This window comes from Numida meleagris, chromosome 1 (assembly GCF_002078875.1).
Source record: "Numida meleagris isolate 19003 breed g44 Domestic line chromosome 1, NumMel1.0, whole genome shotgun sequence".
In the NCBI taxonomy this organism is placed as follows: Eukaryota; Metazoa; Chordata; class Aves; order Galliformes; family Numididae; genus Numida; species Numida meleagris.
In genome coordinates, this window is record NC_034409.1 from 66,302,755 (window position 1) to 66,323,960 (window position 21,206).

At 39.2% G+C, this 21,206-nt stretch overlaps 1 protein-coding gene across 2 annotated transcripts in view; it reads left to right on the forward strand.

The window, feature by feature from the left end:
* Positions 1-20,755, forward strand: part of BCAT1 (branched chain amino acid transaminase 1) — a 67,647-nt gene extending 46,892 nt beyond the window's left edge. For both annotated transcript variants that reach the window (XM_021391385.1, XM_021391377.1), the window contains 4 exons: positions 3,744-3,829; positions 5,435-5,575; positions 6,783-6,857; positions 13,504-20,755. In XM_021391385.1, the coding sequence (XP_021247060.1) occupies positions 3,744-3,829; positions 5,435-5,575; positions 6,783-6,857; positions 13,504-13,545 (344 nt within the window). In that variant the 3' untranslated portion in view covers positions 13,546-20,755. The remainder of the gene's footprint in view (positions 1-3,743; positions 3,830-5,434; positions 5,576-6,782; positions 6,858-13,503) is intronic.

Here is a 21,206-nt window from a genome sequence, read left to right on the forward strand (position 1 = left end):
ACCTGAAAAAACATCTCATTTGTAACATTGTGGAGGCAGTTGGAGGAAACTACTCAGTTTCTTGTAAAACAGTATGTCATGCTCTGTGCTACTTGTGTGCCCGCTGCTCCTCTGGCTGGGGCTTTACACTGTTTCATAAATAAAGGAACATGACATTCCATTCATCACTGACTGTTTACAGTTTATGTTCGCAAAACGAAAATTTTAGTCACCCTACTATACTTTCCACCTGCCTCTTCAGAGCATATAATGATTTCAAGATGCTGTCAACATTGAAACTCTTATTTCCTTTAACAGTATCTGTTCTGCCTACAATTTAGGCTTGACTTTGTGAAAAAAAAGAAAACATAGAATTTAAACATATGTCTAACCTGAAGCTTGCTAACTAGGAAAGTTGTGCATTTTCCAAAAATTCAATTTCTTAAGAATGATTTGGAGCCATCTGGGCTCTACTTCTTGCTTTACTGTTAAGATGTGAATAGCATTCAAGTATTATTTAATATTTTTGTGCTGTTATTAAAATGGGGAGAAACAGTGCTCACTACAAAACAGCAGAAATTAAGTTAAATGTTTTAAAGGATTCTGTAGAACGCTCTGTCAAAATATCAGGCAACTTGATTTTTTTTTTTTTGTTAGTGAAAGATTATTTCTACTTCAAGAATATGTTAGAATCATAGAATTGTTTGAGTTGGAAGGGACCCTTAAAGGTCATCTGGTCCAACTCCCCTGCAATGAACAGGGACACCTACAGCTAGATCAGGTTGCTCAGAGCCCTTTCCAGGCTGACCTTGAATGTCTCCAAGGATGAGGCATCCACCACCTCTTTTGGCAACCTGGTCCTGTTATGCAAGTAGACGACTAAGAAAGTCATGATTGTGCCTTCTGCTGTATTAGAAGCCCATAACAAAAGCATGGAGGAGGGAGCAGCTTGAATAAGGTGGTAAACAGAGAAAAGGATGGAAAAGTAATTGAGGAATGGAAATCAGCAGAGAGGCAAAGATGGAGTGATTTCGTAGGGGAGAGTAGAAGAAAAGCCTGAGGGAAAAACAAGTAGGAGACAGAAATAGAAAGGACCAGAACGAACTGGGAACAGAAATCAGCCATTCATAATAGTAAAATCAGGGTTTCCTGAGTTCTCTTTGACCCTGAAGTTCACTTGATATCTGTTATCATTTTGGTAAAATATATCATGGTCATTTCTCTGCATCTTTGTAGTATGACTAGCACTGAAGGCATCTCACGTTTGGAGTATTATCTGTCAGATGTTCATAAATACAGGTGTGTAAAAATGGAAGCTTTGTAAAATGCCAATTCTTCACTTTAAAAGTACCTTTAAACTATCTGAGGGAGTTTCTTGGTTATGGCATGCCTGTACCATGCATGTTGCAATGGGACTGAAAAGTGCTATTACTTCTCTTATTATAACAAGCAAAACAGTAGTCAAACGAAGAGAAACCTCTACATTTTCCTTCAAATGCCTTTTTTCCTCTTTCTTTTTGCTATAAATTTTAAGGCACCCAGCTCATCAAAATAACTCAGAAGGCAAATTGAGTCTGTGAGCTCGCAGTCTGTTTTCCTGGAGATGGACAATCTGATGTCATATGGAGACTGCTTTGGCATCAATTCACAGAGAGAATGAGATTTTTGGCATGTGATGTTGTTTAGTATTATCATCTCTGCTGGGTACCAGGGGGAACAGATGTTCCTTGTGTGGCCCCGGGCTGGTAGGCATCATATGTAGGCTTGACAAAATTAGACAGAGCAGACTATTTGAAACATTATAAGTCTCCTGCATCCTGTCTGCTCAGCACAGTTTAGGGGCTGGTTTGTCCTGGCACCTTTTCAGAATAGCTCATATCAATGAATATATGTTGTTGAGCTTAAACAGGTGTTGGCCAAGATTTGTGGCAAAATTACCACAAGCAGAATGTTATCAGGTGTATAGATACAAACTTTGGCATTAAGGTCCATGTTATTTTAAGCTTTTTGCTAGAGGAAGATCATATAGGGCTGTGTCTGCAGAGTCTGTAGCTGGTGAGCTACAGAGCATCAGCTTTCTAGGTTTCAAAACTGAGGCCTGTGTCTCACTGAGAGTTTTAAAAGTCCTCTTCTTTTCATAGCTGTGTCAAAATAGGACCTGATGGGCATTGTGATTAGGAGTGAAGAACTTTGTATCGTTCCTGATGGTACGAGAAATAAGAGACCACTGCAGTACTTAGGAATATGGGATAGGCTAGAGAATGACACTTGGTAAGCCAAACCAGAGTGGAATATATAGGCTGTTCTAGGGCAGCTCGCTTAGGCATTTTAGCATGATAGTTTGTCTATTACATATGTGCATATAAGGAACATGGAAACATAGGTCAGAAAAATTTGTAGTTCAAATAAATCCATGACTGGCTGCATTAAAACTAACAGATGTTTCCCAAGCGAATACACAGTAAGTCGCAAGTTCAGTGAACAGTTATATTTATTACCTTTTGTTTCTCCTATTTCACCCCAGCTCCTGAAGTCCTGAGGAGGAGAAAGCCCAAGCTGTAGTTATCCTGAATCTGTATATGTCATGGCTGCCAGGCAGCATTAGTGCAGATTATCTGTCTGACAGTTGAAAACAGAGTGCTCAGCTGCTAAGTTCAGCTTGGTCTCTCTCAGTGCAAGGATGAATAGCATGTTTCTCCCTTCTCCCTTCCCTGACCTACAGAAATTGTTTTGAGGCTGCTGCTTCTTCAAGCTTGGTTCAAACAGGCCTGGATTCAATGATTATTTGCTGGGAGGAGTAAGGGGTCATAATGGCAACATGAAGATACATATCTTGTTCTTTGATTTGTTCTCATCTAGGTGATGTAAAAAGCCTTTGTGGCTTGTAGATTCCATAAACGGATTAATATCTTTATAAGATCAAAAAAGATAGTGGATTCTTATTGAGAAGAGAAAATGATTAGAAAAAAAATTACAAAGAGTATTACTGAAAGACCCACTGACTGAATTTAAGTATTTACCAAGTATGGATCACCATGTGTTACTGCTTCATTAGTAAATGTTGGATCAACATTTATCTAATGTTCTTTCTCTTGAAAGCAAAAACAAGCTAACAAAGCAAACTAGCTGAACAGTTTTAATTGTTGGGGATTTTATTAGGAATTTTATTGGGACTGCTCTTTTTGAGTAAAGACAAAATTAGGAGGAAAAGAAAGGCATCTATACTAAGTGGAAAGATCATTAAGGAGGTCTCTTCTCAAGAAGCATTTAGCAAAGTTTTAACTGCTTTGCTAGTTCAGTAAATAAGCCTCAGAATTCCTGGCAAATGTTTCATCTTAATGCTTGGAAGTAGAAATACTAAACCCCATGTACCTAAATAAAGTAAAGCAGTTCAGGGAGAGTCATCATCTGCCCTCACATTATTAGGTATGACTTTCTTTTGTGTCTGTCTAGTCTGAATTTGAAGACTGAGCTGTTCAATGGTTCCCAGTAGCTGTACAGTGAATCCATAATACACTGAGGAATAAATATTACTCCCAGGCTTTTGCCATATGTTTATTAATTTATTAAATACATTTCTTCACCATCTACTCAGGTGTATTTGAAAGGTTCCAAACGCTCAACGACAACTTACTGGAGTTAAATTTGTGCCATTTGTGTTCATACAGAACTCTGAGAAATGTTTCATCTTACAGAGTTAAGATTTTAATGTTGATGGTTTTTTGTTTTGTTTTGTTTTGCTTTATTTCTCTTGTATGTGACAGAAAATGAACTGGCAACTCCACCTTTAGATGGCATCATCCTTCCAGGAGTGACAAGACAAAGCATTTTGGATCTGGCACGCAACTGGGTAAGTGCTTTGGCCATGCTGGTAGTGGTTTCAACTCTCATAACATCTACTAAAGTAAGCATTCCTGCTGCTCATTATCCAGAAGTTCAACCGATCTGATCAAGTCTCTTAACCTAAATGAGAACTAGGGACCATACTGATTCATAGATTCTGAGCAAAATCATCGGAATACCAATAACTATCACCAACAATACCAAACTTATTAGCTGTGTATAGTATTTAACATGAACATTCTCATTAAATCTACTGTCACCACTAACATAAATCAAGGGCATAAATGATTACTGTGTATGATCAAAGCTATGCTTTATTCATCAGCACCCTATATCTCCACTAATTTCTCACAGTTTTGTTCAGGGTTATGTTTGGGGAGGAATAATAGGAATAAGGCAGGTTGTGATACTTTCTCTCTGGTATTCTCTAAGCTTCCAGTGACCCGTAAGATGAAGGACTTCCTGAAACACCGTTCACAGTTATGTCACTTCAATCTAACTCATAATGAAGAGAGTTAAGCACATGGTGCATGTGGTACATTTGCCACTTGCTCATCTGCACTGATTTTTTATGCATCTTTACTTGTACTAGTACTCCTGTGGTCTGGAATTAAACTAGTGTAGATATGCATATGCAGTCCTCAGTCATGTCTCCCATACAAGATAGACAAGTATTCCCAGTTGCTAGGGCTCTTGAATAGTTAGGTGTCTCCTAGTCTCAGTTTTTTTCTATCGTCTTCCTGACTTGTATTTCCTCACCTACCTGAAACCCTTCTTACAGGGTGTCTGGTGTCCCAGCCTCTCTCTCCAAATGCTCTTCTATCCAGCACTAATAATATTTTTTTTGTTCTCTTAAGCTGCTCTGTTCCATATTTAAAAGCTTGCATATAAAACGGGCTAAGCTTTAGTTTGGCCTGTTAGGACAACGAAGTCTACATAAAACCATGACACGGAAAGTTCAGTGTTTATTATTGTTCTTTAAGAGCTTCCCCTCAATCTGTTGCTATTCACTGTTCAGCATTTACAGAAAGTAAAACATTTCCTTTCTAGAGACTGTGTCTCATGTGAATTGCTTTGCTTTTACTCATACCTGCTGTACGGTTGATTTTTGTAGATGAAAGCTGTGTATGGGCATGCATCTAGTTGGTACTGCAGGTAGAATTAACAAAATGTATTTTGCTTAGGAATTGTCCAAGAGTATGATACACAGTTCTTGTACGAAATTGAGTCAAACTTCGGGATCCTCGAGACCATGAGTTGTCAGACCCTGTGTCACATAACCCACAACAAATTCTGCTGTATTATTCCTTAATACAGTATTGATATTCTGTATCAAGTCAGTGGGAAGTGCTGCTTAATCATCAGCACTGTACCTAGCAAACCATTGGCTTTCTTGAAAGTCGTTTTTGTCATTAGTCGAGCATGTGTGATACTGTGAGGTTTGAAAAGATCATAAGATGACAGCCAAAATTTGGCTGATTGCAACTGGGCTAAGTAAAAATACAAGATAGTTCTCTTAGAGATTAGAGATTTTTCAACAATGAAAAACAAACAAAAATACATTTATTTTTTAAACTTTAAATATTTTTTATGTTTGATTCTTCTTGTGCAGGGAGAATTTAAGGTGTCTGAGCGTTACATCACCATGAGTGACCTGACAGCTGCCTTGGAAGAGAACAGAGTGAAGGAGATGTTTGGGGCTGGAACAGCTTGTATTGTATGTCCCATCTCCAGAATTCTGTATAAGGGCAACGTAAGTTAAAATCACTTTCCCTTCCTCTCTAGAATTTTTCTTATAATTGTTTGCAGCTGCAGAAGTAAACAAACAACAGCAACAACAACAATAAAACACCACACAAGTGAGATAGAAAAGGGGTACTGCCTGAGGCTCAGGGGAAGGCACAAGTATGTTGTTTACCAAGTGAGTTACTGGTATGCTGTCAAAAGAGAACATTCCCTCTCATTTTCTGGTCTTTTTTTTTGTTGGATTTTTTTTTGCTTATAACTAAGCAAAGTCACAAAATCTCAGTTCCTGAAAATATGTGTAATAGTTTCCAGCTTTATTGGAAATACAGAAAAATACATTCTTCTACCTTTTTTTTATTGAAAGTTTTTTCAAAAATACAAGGCTTCCAGAATGGGTAAGAGGGGAATGACTTCTGTCAGGAGCCAAATTTCTGAGCCACTGCATTCAATCTTCCTCAAATTTATCTGTTTTTCACCCCTCAATGCAGGGAACCCAGCTGTTATAAAGGCGCTGCGTCAGGAGAATGCACATCTGCTTCTACCTATTATACACCATATGGGAGGTTTCTCCTGTACAGATGGAATTTCACAGACATTTCTTCAGCCTTTTAGGCTGACTTGATGCTATTAAATCAGCACAAAGTTAATTCATAGGACTGGAGAATTTCAGCTGGATATATAGGTGTTTTGTTGCATCAAATATGACAAGTACAGTAAAAGTATGTAAAGTGATAGTTGTTGAATTAATAAGATGGAATAAATGTACTGAGATAATATGAGAGACATCCAGGTGCTAAGTGTTGTTAAGTACTATAAATGTACTTGTTGCATTTCTGCACAATATACTCTGAAATGAAATACTGTGTGTAGGAGTTCTGCTCTTGCCTATACAATTTATTGTCTGTTTTGGACAGATCGTTTGGAGAGCTTGGATTGGCCTTTGTTTAAAAGCAGCAAAACGATACAATACAATACAATACAACTAATTTAACTTTTAACTGGCTGAGCATGCTCTCCTATAAAAAAAATTACAACTGCCTACTTGTAAAGAAGACTAGAAAACTTGATAAATACTTATTAAAATCCTTGTTGTCCCTAAGGTATTTGTATGTAGATAAAGTTATATGTTATTTCATCTCTCTCCCTCTCTTTCCCTCTCTCTCTCTCTTTTCATCCATGCTCTCCCTTCCCCCCTCTCCTTCATTCAATGTCAGCATTTGCACATTCCAACTATGGAAAATGGACCTCAGTTAAGCACCCGAATCCTGAATAAGCTGACTGATATCCAGGTAAGATATTTCGTCTTCTTTAATCAGATAAAATAGTAAAAGGTGACAATGTGAAAACCTTGGAAACAAGTATTTTTAATAATGTTATTGTAGACATAATATTACGCCTTTGCTTGGTGTGGTTAATCTCTCCATTTTTTTTAAATTATCTTGAGAAAATACGATGTAGATAGATATTTTTTTTTCCTTCTTCTTCTTCCAAACTGAAACTGCCCTGCTGTGGGTAGGGTTGCCAGCTACTAAATTGGATGCAGATTGTTGCCCAAGGCCCCATCCAATCTTGCCTTGAACACTTACAGGGATGGGGCATCCCTAACTTCTCTGGGCAGCCTGTGCCAGTTCTGCACCACTCTCTGAGTGGTGACACCTAATCTCAATTTCCCCTCCTTTAGTTTAAAACCTTTCCCCCTTATCCTGTCATTATCAGACCATGTAAAAAATCTGTCTGCCTCCTGTTTATAAGCTCCTTTTAGGTACTGGAAGGCCACAGTTAGGTCTCCCCAGAGCCTTCTCTTTTCCAAGCTGAACAAGCCCAGCTCCCTCAGCCTTTCTTCATAGAAGAGATGCTCCAGCCCTCTGATCATCTTTGTGGCCTCCTCTGGACCCACTTCAACAGCTCCACCATGTCTTTCTTGTGCTGGGTGCTTCAGGCCTGGATACAGTACTCCAGATGGAACCTTACAAGGACAGAGCAGAGGGAGACAATCACCTCCCTCTCCTTGCTGTCCAACCCGACTGTGATGCAGCCCAGGTTACAATTGGCCTTCTGGACTACTAGCACACACTGCTGGTTCATGTCCAGCTTTTCAACTGCCAGGACCCCCAAGTCCTTCTCCTCAGGGCTGCTCTCAGTGAGTTCTCCAAGTCTGTACACACTGTCACCATCGGGCAGAGGAAGAGGACCTAAGAGATGGGGAGCAATGGAAACAGGTCTCAACTCAGCATCACAGGCAAACCCCTTTCCTACCTACCTTGATTCCCCAGCTGCCCCTACATAATAGGTTTGAGGGTCTGGAACTCAAGGGACAGGTAAGGAGGATACAGTGCAAGATCCACCCAGGAGGTTGTCTAGGGCAGCATGGTCTACTCCACGCCTCAAGACTGCCTCCACTAAGAAGGAAAGAAGGGTAATTGTCGTAGGTGACTTCCCTTCTGAGGGGAATGGAGGGCCCAATATGTCGACCAGACCCTCCTGATACAGAAGTGTGCTGCCTCCCTGGGGTCCGGGTCAGGAGCATTACTAAAAAACTTCTTAGTCTGATTTGACCCTCTGAATATTACCCTCTACTGATAGTTCAGGCTGGCATTCAAGAAACAAGTAAATGTGGTACTAAGGTACATGGTTAAGCGGGTAATATTGGCAGTAGGTGGATGGTTGGACTAGATGATCTTAGAGGCCTTTTCCAACCTTAATGATTCTATGATTCTACATATCTTGCTTTTCTACATATTTTTAACATTCCTAAGCGTCGGTCTCCAGCACAACCATATTTTTTACTTTTTTTTTTTTTTTCTAATACTGGTGACTCAAATTATGCAGCTAGACCAACTGACTATCCTTGACTAGGAGAATGACACAGGATCGGTGTCCTTTCTTCCTTAGGATAATATTAAACTTTCCTGGCTGCAACTCAGGAAGAAAACAAGTCCTAATATTCTTCTGTTATCTTTGTGTTGGTGGCTGAGTCAGCTTTCGTGGGGGCAGAAAGGGATACTACTCCTGCACATTCGTGTTTCAGCTGTGCTGACTGTAGTGGCTTGAGATCTGGATCTTTCTCTAGGAAGAAGCATAGAGATCTTTGGTTCTAACTTTTATTATTTGTTGAGGGTAGGAAGGAGCTTATTACTCCATGTTCCCAGGTGAATTATATGAAACATTATCATCTTACTGCGTGAGATACACAGTAGTCATTCTCCAGAATCCCACTATGTACCACAGTTCTGTTTCATCTTTCTTATCCCCAAGTGCCTGATACACCGCCAGTTCTGTTTCATCTTTCTTATCCCCAAGTGCCTGATACACCACATCTAAAGTCTCTGTTGGTGTCCATCACTTTATATATCGTCGTTTTTCCAGTTTTATGTCAAGGACAGGCTACATACCAGTTCTGTCAATATACTTCTCACTGTGATACATAATAATCACTGTTTCCGTAGTGCTGTGCTCTGTGTTAAGGCCATCTTTGTTAGTATGTCAAGGATCTATCTTTAAAAGCAGTTGTATAACTCTTGTGTTACCTTCTGATGTGTAGGTGATGCTTCTGAAATCTGTGTTAGGGCATTGAGCAATACATGGCCAGTCTGAGTCGCCACAAATCACTTCTAATTGCAGTCCTGGAACAGCTCAGCTTCAAAAAGAGTTGAAGTCAGTTCTAGCACCTTCTTTTTGAATGTCTTGTGTGACAGGGTAGGTACTTAGTAGTTTGTATCACAAGACAAGCACGTGTTCATTAGTTGCAAGTGAAGAGTAAATCCATCACTCCTGGAATCTGCTGGATTATTACATATACATATATACATGTATTTCTGTGTCCTTCTTCTTTAAGAAGCTCGGGTGAATCTGAACACTTCATCATTAGAAATGTTGTCTTAAAGGGAATCACAGCTTCTTCCCTTTAAGAGTCGATCAGTATTTGCTGGTTCCATATCTGCACTTTTCCTATTTGTAGAATCATAGAATCATAGAATTAGCTAGATTGGAAAAGACCTACAAGATCATCCAGTCCAACCATCCACCTACCACCAATAACCCCACTAAACCATGTCTCTCAACGCTATATCTAAATGTTTCTTGAACACCTCCAGGGACGGTGACTCCACCACCTTCCTGGGCAGCCCATTCCAGCGCCTGAACCACTCTTTCAGAAAAGTAGTGTTTCCTAATGTCCAGCCTAAATCTCCCCTGACACAACTTGAGACCATTCCCCCTCGTCCTGTCACTAGTTACAAGAGAGAAGAGGCTGACTCCAAGCTCACTACAACCTCCCTTCAGGTAGTTATAGAGAGCGATAAGGTCTCCCCTGAGCCTCCTCTTCTCCAGGCTGAACAATCCCAGCTCCCTCAGCCGCTCCTCATAAGGCCTGTGCTCCAGACCCCTCACCAGCTTCGTCGCCCTCCTCTGAACACGCTCCAGGGCCTCAATGTCTTTCATGCAGTGAGGGGCCCAAAACTGGACACAGTATTTGAGGTGCGGCTTCACCAGGGCTGAGTACAGAGGGAGAATGACTTCCCTACTCCTACTGGCAACACTGTTTCTGATCTAAGCCAGGATGCCATTGGCCTTCTTGGCCACCTGGGCACACTGCTGGCTCGTGCTCAGACGAGCATTGACCAATACCCCCAGGTCCGTTTCCTCCACACAACTTTCCAGCCACTCTGCCCCAAGCCTGTAGCATTGCCTGGGGTTAGAGATTTGAGAGTTGGTTAGAGAGTTGAATTATATCCAAGTGGACCTCAGATTCTCATTCAGAAAACACTTCTGTAATGCACAAAATGGAGTATATCATATTCCTAAAATCTTGAGAGATTTTTCAGGATCTTTGTGTAAGATATTTTATATATTATACCAGCAGTGGAGGGAAACAAAAATCTCTTTGCAGCATCACAGGGCTATTGTCATATCATTTGGCCATTATTCCGAAGAATGTGCAGGTTTGGAAAAATAAAATGCCATGGAAATTACAGCCAGACAGAACTTTGGTCTCTGTACTGTGGTCTTGCCTAAACTAAGGCAGTGTATCCATTTCATGTTGGACAATGGACGTTTGTGAGACAGCAATAACTATCAGTACCAACACTGTCCTGCATTTGCATGTGACCAGGAGGTGCAGGGATCCATATCCGATGTCATTATACTGATTCTCTTGTATACAATGAATGCTTGTTCAGCATTTTCAGATTATCTCAATTATTGTGTTTTTAAGACTGTTTTCGTGCTACTCATTGTTCGTTTGTAAGTCTCCCATGTTCAACGGGATTTCTTTGGGTATGAACAGCTGTTCAGTGGGAACTAGAGCTAGAGTGACAAATTAGAAACTCATGGGCAGAACTGATTTCATTTCTCATGCCAATTGAGAGAGACAGTAGTCGTACTGTGATATACATTTCCTTTCCTATCACCAAGTGGAAATTATGATTACTTAGGCTGATAAAGATTTTAGATTAAATAATTACATAGCATGCAGCAATAGTGTGTTTAAGAATGATTTTGTCATAGAACACTGCCTTCTGCAACTGCTTGAGTTAGAAGATGTAGAGACGAGATTCTTTTATTTAGGAATAAACTCACTGAAATACCAATCAGATGTTTTTGTGATTTTGCATTCCATACTTCGAGAATAAACAAGCTTTTTCTGTGGTCTTTAAAGCATAGATGATGATGTAACTTGGAAGGAGTGGATAGAAGATAAAGTGTATTGTTTATACTGTGTGAGATATAACACAATCAAACACCACAGTCAAAGATACCAGTGAACAAAGATTTAGTCTAAAAACATCTTTTTCAAGTTGTGCCACCTAAATGGGTAGGCCGGAGGAAAACAGCCAGGGAAGAGTAATGGATGTGTTAATTTCTGTCTTTGACAGTGTCAGAAAAGGAAATTAAATCTTCTTTTATTTCAGAAATGAAGGCATCTTCACAGTGGTCAGAGCATCTTCATTCTCTCTTTAGTTCTGGAATTGTGTTCAAATTATTGTCAAATGGCAACTCAGACCACTCCTTGTAATTTCTGAAATTGTCATTAGAGCAAGATAGGGTAGTACCTAAAGCCATCAAAACTTCAGTAATCTCCTGGCCTTTCTCTGCTTTCTGATTTGTGGGGACTGGAGGAGTGACCTTGTCACTGAGAAGGAGTGACATGAAGGTCCAACACGTCTCTTTTTTTCTCCATTTTACTGTCATCCACATCAAAATTGCCTCACATTAGGGTAATTCAGTGCTTTGTGGTTAAACTAATGATACATCTGCTTTTCCTTAATACAGTTCACGAGGCTACCACACTGATACCTGGGAACATAAGCTGGAGATCTTTTCAGCAAGTAATTTTATCTAAGGTCCTCAGTAGCACCATAGCAGTGTTTAATCAACTACATCACAGACTGCAAAACTAGAAGGGCGGTATTAGTGATGTAAAAAAGAAGTAGATATGATACATGCAGAGGTCTTTTAGAGAGTTCACTTACTGGACTAAAGAGTAAAACACAAGTAAACTTAATGTCATTTCTTTGTGGATCTAGAATTGTTTTCTTCTGACTCATCCTGATTTGCAGATGTTCTTTGCCTGCTCTAATGTGCCTTTATCTCTTTCCTGCTGATATATAACATGGATTTGGAGGAAATTCCTTTTATTCTTGCTTGGAGGGATTATCATCAAGTGATATTTTCAGCCTACATGAAGCCTCTAAAAACAGTATTTGATTCTTTGCTCAGAAGTGTTTTCAAGCTCACTGAACATGGTATTATAAAAGGTGAAGGGCTCCCAGCCTACATCTGCCACTAGTCTGTCCACCTCTGCTTTACTTAAATACATGAGCCATATGTGCATTTTTGGGGTTCTCTGGAGTGTTGTTTACGGGACCGGTGACAAAGAGCTTTAGAACACAGAGCCAATTTAATGATTCTAAGTGCTGCCTTGGGACTGTGTCCTCCCCTGGAAGTGAAACAGCTTCATGTAGTAGGTCACCTTCTATTCTGCCTGGTGTATGGGAAGACAACTTGTTTTATTTGGGTTGCAATTCTCTCTAACTGCACTCTGTGGTATTTGTGATTGGTTTTATTTTACATTTAGTCAGAATGTAATAAAAAGCCACCTTGAAAATAAAAAGAAAGAAAAAACAAATGTGTGTGTTTACTGGAGCTTGAGCAGGGGCATAGTTAGGAATAAATTAGTGAACTGACCTCTGGGAATAACTGTATTAAATTGATGGAAAGCTTTAACAAAGCTGGACTATTCTCTGTCATCTCTAGTTGTGTATTTCTTGTTCACTCATTGGAAGATGTATAAAGCTGCAAGGAACCTTTAAGCTTTGCTGAAATAAAAGACAGAAAGCATAAAAATATTGTAAACTATTAGGGTGGAGGATAGATTTAAGAAGTTTGTAGAATCATAGAATGGCTTGGTTGGAAGAAACCCACCCAATTCCAACCCCCTGCTGTGGGCAGGGTTGCCAGCCACCAGCTCAGACTGCCGAGGGCCCCATCCAGCCTGGTCTTGAACGCCTGCAGGGATGGGGGATCCACAGCTTCTCTGGGCAGCCTGTGCAAGTACCTCACCACCCTCTGAGTATAGAATTTTCTCCTAACTTCTAATCTAAATCTTCCTTCTTATAGTTTAAAACCAGTCCCCTTTGTCCCATCACTATCTGCCTGTGTAAAAAGTCAGTCTTGTTCCTGTTTGTAAGCTCCTTTTAGGTACTGGAAAGCTGCAATGAGGTCTCCCTGGAGCTTTCTCTTCTCTAGGCTGAACAAGCCCAGCTCCCTCAGCCTTTCTTCATAGGAGAGTTGCTCCAGCCCTCTGATCATCTTTGTGGCTTCTTCTAGACCCACTCCAACAGTTCAGTGTCTTCCATGTCCTGGAGGCCCAAATTATCATCATTATTGTGCACTACTACTTCTAACTTCTAAAACTCCGTTTTTGGTTTCTTTCAGTATGGAAGAGAAGACAGCGATTGGACTGTGCTGGTGTCATGAAGGTGGAAGAGTTCAGACCCTCCAGACAGAATAAACACAAATAATGATAACTTCTGTAGCTGCCCGTGCGTAGCTTAGTTTCTGCATCAGTTTGCTCCTCGGGATGATTGTTTCCACAATCCAGTGAATGTGAACACAATCATTTTGTTTTCTACTGTAATCCTGTTAGTAGAAGCCTGTCTTCTTGGTAGAGGTGCTAAATGTTAGCAATAGAACTTTCCTGATGGTTTTCTTAGTGCCTCCTTGTGTCTTATGTACAGCCTAAAAACTTGTAAAATGCTCTTCAACTGCTCTTCAGTTTGTTTGGTTTATTTTAACTGCCATCGCCAGCAGAGCAAGTTGTTGTATAAAGCAGAGAAATTGCCTGTTAGTTGTCCACAGGGTTCTATTGCCATTATTCTGCCTTTTGCTCTGTGTTCAAAAAACAATTAAGTTTAACCAAATGCTCTGTCCTTTCCTAACCTGCTTGAATGAAAATTCCCGAGTTTTCATAGGCCCACAGATTCCTTCATCCATATTCTATCAGATAACAACTCCGTCCTTTAGCCCAGATGCTTAGTATGGATCTCATGTGCAACATGCTCCTTGTTGGCCTACTACTTTTACCTCTGCAGAGATAAGTGGAGACTGGTAGGGCAGGACATACCTCATTAATAGGTGAATACATCCTTCAGTACATGATGTCCAGGGCTGAGCCAGACTGTGCTGACACCAGAATTGCCCTTTGTCTGGCATAGCAGAGATCTGGGAGCTGCTGACGTAGTGTCGCCTTCTGGGTGAATGCGTAGAAAATACAATGAAACAACTGTGGTTGTAGAAGTTGAACTGCTCTTCATTTGGTTGAAGTGAGAGCAACCAAGCCTTTGGATTGAGGATGAATTAAACGGATTTTCCTTCAACATCCAGACAATATGATTTAGATCAGCAAAAGGTTTTCTTGTTCCCTTCACCGCTCACAGGGCCTTTCTGTTTAAGGAACAAGTTGTGTTGTCAGGAGAAAATATCTAGCTCAAGAAGGAAAGGAATTACATTCAAACTCTGTTTTTCATTATGATTAAGTATAAAGTTCTTCATATTCTGCTGCTATTTGAGCTACATGCTCTATATTATTTCTGTAGTAAGGGAATTAACTTCTGCAAAGATTCACTAAGAAATATCCTGTAATATTTATTAGCTTTCTTTTTTTGCACACAGATTTGTCAAATAGCTTTAGAATATCTCTAGCCAAAAGGATCACTATATTCTGTATCAATATTCCAAAGTGCTACTTCAATGTAAAGCTGGCGGAACTTCACTGACACTAACAGAGTTCTGTAAGAAGTGAAGGTAGAACATGTATTTCCATAGTTTGCAGTAGGGATGCACCAGTGTTAAGGGAAATTTTTAGCACATTATTTTACGTTGTTTTTTTTTTTTAAGAAGATTCAACAGTATTTCTCATGCTTTTTAAGTTCTTTGTAATTACTGGAATTCGTTATCATAATTTAAAAAGGCAAAACAGAATTTGTAATAGTCCACCCACGCCTTATACAGCTGCTGTGAGCTCACATTATGGCTTTTATGTTTGTTTTTTTTTTGGGGGGGGGGTTTAAAGACAACCCATACTTAGCCATCAGTTACTTTGCTCCCTCAAATCATGACTTTTACTGTCTTTCACTGTGACCCAATCAGATTTTTTTAATGAAGAGCAGTTGGAGGTTCTCTCTGATAATGTAACTACTGTTAAGTTGTTGAACGGTTTTCTCTTTAGAATACAACTGCAAGCACAAAATTTTGTTTCACAGTAGCATTAGTACTGTGTGTTCCCTTTTCTGACCATCTGAATCAGTATAGTGTGCTGGTCTTTGTTCAGTATCTTAGTATGTATTATAAGCTGCTAGCAGTCTTCCATTTTTCTTTAAGAAGATGGGTGGAAAAATTTACATGGGGAATATGTCAAAGTGCAGAGTGGGGTAGGGAGTTTTATGCAATGAGGCAAGTATCGTAACTAAAGAGTGCCTTTAACTCAAACATGGCATGGAGCTTTCTGTTACTGAAGTATACAATTCAGACCCTTATATTCATCTTCAATTTAGCAGCAAAAGGAAAAGTTGTAATAATCTAGCTTCAGATGCATGGCAAAGTGGATGTATGATACCTTCACGTCTCACAATCTTGATAGAGTTGGTGGATATCTCGTATCAAAAATCCCCATGAAGGGATGAGCGTACCAAGATTAATCTATTCAGTCAGATTGAGTAAGGACAAGTGTGAAGAATTATTTTACTGTGGTGCAGAACTTGAAAGTTGTGTAAAGCTTTTCTTAAATTGGATGCAAGTAATTTAATGTGAGGAAACGAAATAGCTTCATTTATTGTGGTTTGCACTGCTGCCTGTACTGACCAGGGAGACGCCTCTCCTTTTATTGCACGTACTGAACTGATGGGTACTTCAGAATTATAAAGTTGAAACTGGAATGTCCCACAGAAATCCACAGGCTTTTCTAGCTGCAAGAATAAAAACATAGTGTATGTATAGTCAGCTGTTCTTAACATTTGGTTACTTGCTTTATTCTGGCTGTGTCAATTCAGCTCTGTGGTTGTTTCTAAATCCAAGTGGATAGATTCTAGATTTTAAACTTTAAAACCTAAATAAAGGGAGATGTCAGGTCAGCATCATACAGGAAATTCTTCTGATCTCGCATGCTGTCCTATCCTGCGTTCTGCCACTATTTTTTATCCTGTTAACCAAAGGAAAGAAATAATATGTGTAAATAATTGTGTTTGGTATCGTGTTCTTCCTATTTTTGCTTGTAAAATTTAGGAGGGAACTGTGGTATTCCCTGATCTAGTAATAGATTGTAAAAGAACATCTGCACATCTCTTTTTCATGTGCCCTATTTGTTTAATTGCAGTGGATTTGCATAGAAAGTGAATGGTACATCATAACTAGGCAATTATCCATTCTTACTCACTTAGTTATGGTTCTCTTAATTGATCATTTAAGACTTAAGATAGTCTAACATTAGAATTTGAGACTGTTTAAAGAAGATCAACGAATTCATATTGTTGTCTGATATTTGCATAATTGATTGCAATTATTTAATGTCTGAGTGGGTTGATCAATTGAGATTCATCCTTTTCACGTTTGTGCTTTACAAACACTGATCCTTTAAAATGATAATGATGAACTCTAATTTTCATCTTTCTTTCCCCCTTCATTCCTTTGATTATTATTTTCAGTGCTGAGCGTGTCCTTAATTTCCAGTTTGGTGAGTATGATTTATGCTTGGAAAAGAAGTCCTTCAAATGAGAGAACATTTCATAAAATTGGCATTTCGTACAGGCTGTTCTGATGCCAAGAGTTATGGTATCAGCAACTGGTGTTACTTAACTAGATTCTTAACTGCAGTGAGGGCAAATTCACTGAAGATTTACAGTGACAGACTGGTGAGAATGCTAATAAAGGTCCCTGCTCAGAATAGATAATCTGTTGAGCCCATAGTGGTGCAAAGCAAACATGATTTTTCCAGGATGTAGAAAGGAAATCTGACAGGGCAAAAGCCAAGACAGCAAGAGATCTCTCTACCCAGCCAGTTTACACCTGTCCAACTATCTCAATCCAAAAAGCAGTTGTCCTCCGTTCCTCTTTCTTAGATAAACTCTTGTCTAGGGTGTACCTAATTCAATAGGGAGATAGAAATTGATCTCTCCTGTATGCTTACTTTATACTTATTTTTCCTCAGGCACAAACAGTGGTAATTTGGAAAAAATGGGTATTTGAAAGGGTGATTTGGAATGTGAGTTCTTTGAAATGTCTGTGTAATGCATAGATTTCCAAGGAGAGAGATAAACAGCTGGGAGTGATCCCACAGCAGCCTATTTAGAGGAGAAACTGTCTTGAATTCAGTGGCCTCTCCAAAACGATCTACAGAATCTCAGCAGATTGCTTACTGTGAACTGACTCTTGATAGTGCCTAGCTGCAAAGTAGATCACAAAGATGGTATCACAGCCTGTCAGATTATGGCTGTGTCAGACTTTTCTCTCTGCATGGGAATCTCTGTACTGATGGTTCTAATGTCCTAGTGGTAGGCTTGTATACTGAGAGGTGGGCTGGCATAAACATTGGCTGAGCACACCCTGAGGCTGACCATTCTTTTCTGTCTTCCTCTCCCTTCCACACAGATTTGCAAACCCTTTTCCCCTTACTGTCCTGTCATGATGTCACATAGTTTCATGGTTATAATGGCCGTTTAAGCAAATTGTGCATTGGTTTTGTTTTTAGCAGTAGTGACAGTTTACTAAAAAAAAAAAAAAAAAAGTGTTGTATTCATCTTGCAGGCATGATCAGGGATCAGAATTGCACTTTACCACCTGACCATGTAATGACTGAACAGACTGACACTGACTTTGTGACCCTGGGCAAGTGTTCTAACTTCTTTCTAAGTGCAGAGTAGTAGTAATACCAGTCATATTGCTTTTAACTCTAATCCAAAGTTATTTTATTACAGAACAAATAAGCTTCCCAGAAAGCTTTCTAAGCAGCAGAGAATGATGCCAAGTATGGTACAGTACTTCTACTGTAGAATCACTATGCAACTATTCTGAAGGGACACCTTGTCATGTAGCATTGAGACAGACTTCTTTAATTATCTCAGCTACAAATTTTCTGAATTGCATTATTTAGCAATTGGGAATGTCAAACCACTGTTTTACTGTGTTTTGTCACTACCCTCAAAAATTTGGAAAAATAATTTATAAGTCTTGAATCATTTTTGAACTAAGTCACTTCTTAATAAATACATCAATAGTTTTAGTCATAATAGCAAAATAGATTACTGATATTGCATTGGTGGAAAACCGCATTGCTGCTGTCATTCTGCTTATGCCTTGCTTTCAGCCTAGTAGTTAGTTAGAACTATTTTCTCTTAACCATGCGAAATCTGCATGCTGTCTATGGCACAGCTGGCAAATGTGTCTAACTCCATTAACAAAACTTCTGCATTACTTTGAGCTTGAACAGTAAAGTACATTAGGACCTAGCAGGTGTGCAACAATACTGAATTAGAATAGTCAAGCCTTAGACATAAAAAAAAAATTGGGAATTAGTAGCTGAGATGGAAATAAATATCTTTGACCACATGAGCAAGGTTTACCACACCTGACATTCCTAAAAATAGTTATGTTTAAAGTCACTAGTAGAAACAGCATGGCTAAATCCTTGTGCCTGCCTTTGAACACGAATTTACACTGTGTTTGCTTATCATGAAACTTAATTTATTGTGTCTTATTTTTAGCACAATTCTAAATTCTCATGCCATGCTTTAAAGAAAAAAAGAAAGCATTTCACGTGAACAGGAGGATGTTAAGGAGGATTTAAGACCTTTGTAAAGAATTTTGAAACTCTTTAAAATATCTTCTGGATAAAGTTAAGGAAGGAGAAGACAAATTTATAGACATAAGTAACTATAGTGTACCAAATGATTTTCCAGTGCTTTGGAGTCGCTCACATTATGCTTCATCCTCTTTTCCAGGATCATTTTTGTTTTTGACCAAAGAGACGTGCAGGGAAAAGCAGATAAAATAAGCTTAGTGCTTTTTTTTTCCCAAGCAAGAGTTGGGAAAGTTTGTAAGAGCTGGTTCTCTTACATTGCTAACTCTTTAGGACTTGAGTTTCTCACGCTTGTAGCAGTCATTTTAGGTGTGAGATGGAAGAGCTCAGAAGTTATCTCAGGCAGTACTGTCATGAGGGAGCAGATCTGTTTTCACTTTATGATCACAGTGATCAAGATGTGAACACATCATCTTTTAAATGTTGCATCTTTTTAATAAAAAGTTGCTTTTCATTTTAGGGCTGTGATGCAGCGTCACTGAACTGTTGTCTTACATTATGATGTCTCAAGAGGTTACAAGAAGAATGCAAGTGTTCTTTTTCTTTATGTAATCACCTTCCTTTATGCCAAATCCTTTCTTTGTTATTATTTGTTCTCTGCTCGAATTGTGATCTTTTCAGGTGAAATACCAGATTTGTGGGTTTTTTTCTCTGCTATCCAGTTCTAGTGCCTGCTGAGTTATTTTGATAAGTTCAAAGTAGTGGCAGCAAATGTCAGAGCAAAAAGTGAAGTGAAGGTTTTCTGTCTCCAGAATAGATGTGCTAGGAATTAGTCAAATTACCTATCTCCTTACTTCAGTCAAGATGGGAATTGAGAAGAATACAATCACCATTCTCATTCAGTCCAAAACAGAGACTACCCAGGTATACCAAATGCCTAGCAGCATGGTAGATTTCTATTCATGAATGCTCCTACTCAGTTGCTTAAATACTTACATCTGTGCCTATATTTTCATATTTTACCCCTCGTAGCATAGCTAAAACCTGCAACACACTTCTGTATGCCATGAAACCATAAAATAATAGATTAAAGCAAATAAGTAGTGCTCCAGACCATCTAAAACCGAGACACTCTTTTCTACGTGTCGGTGGCCTATTTTGTTCCTGTAATTTCTATTTATCTTCTAATGGCCTAATAACTGATGAGAATGAGAAGTAGGACACCAGTATATTATTATTTCTGTTCCATGGATAAGGATGTTGACGAAGAATGAACCTGTTCCCCCGTCTCCTGAGAAGATGGCTTATATGCTGGCTGGTGTCTACCATAAAGAGTGGCAGAACATCAGACATTCTTTGCCAAGGTGGAGACTAGTAGTTTTATCTGAAGCTATGTGCAAACAATTTCTGTTAGGCCAGTCAATTTGGAAAGACAGATGTCCCTGTCTACCTGACCTTCAAGGCATTTAGAAGGATGCAGTAGTAGTTCTTGGAATGTAGCATGTAAGCAGTGGGAAATTAGCAACATAAAAGTGAGAAGTAAACACCTCTGAAGGGTCTCTGTTGTCTTAAATGTTAAAGTTAACAGGGTATTTTACAAGGATCTGAGCTTATAAAAGCAGTAAAGGACAGATGTGTGAAAAAATACTGGATAAACTAAAGGAAAGTCTACCTCATTCTTCTTTAAAGGTTTTGTAGAAGCACAATTAAACACTCCTAACGGCATTGTTACATACAGACCATCTGGCATGAAAGAAACACTTTATATTTGTATGTCTATAAATCCTGTAATAACTGTATTTTGCTGGCAGTAGAAACAGTCTATACTATTTGCAGTTTTCCTCATCAAATCTGTAATTATGCAATGTTTCTGTCTCCAATAAAGGAATTTAATGGGCACCTGTTTGTAGCATGTTATGAAATCATCATTGTTGAGTACAGCTAACCAAGCGTAATTATCCCATAGATGGGAGCGGTTGCGGAATGCATCTCTTGAAGGCTGGATTGAAAGAAAAAAGAATTACTGAATGAAGTATGGCATTTAAGAACAGCTGAGCAAGGTGCAAGTGGTGAGAGAGAAGCTAAGTCTATGGTCAAAATGCAAAGCCCATATTCGGCCTTCTGGCTTCCACTGAAGTCCACGGGTATGGCACTTAGAGGAAAGAATGAGGCCATAATAATGGCAGGCATCCATGTACCCTGCCAAGCCTTGAGGTTGAGGCAGCTGTTTCACTACAGTAGAATGTTGGACAAATCGAATGGCAAAATTACTTACCCACCAGCCATGTTGTCATGAAACAGCTTATAACATGTCAGGGTTATGTAGCAGTGATCGAATACAGCCCCCATT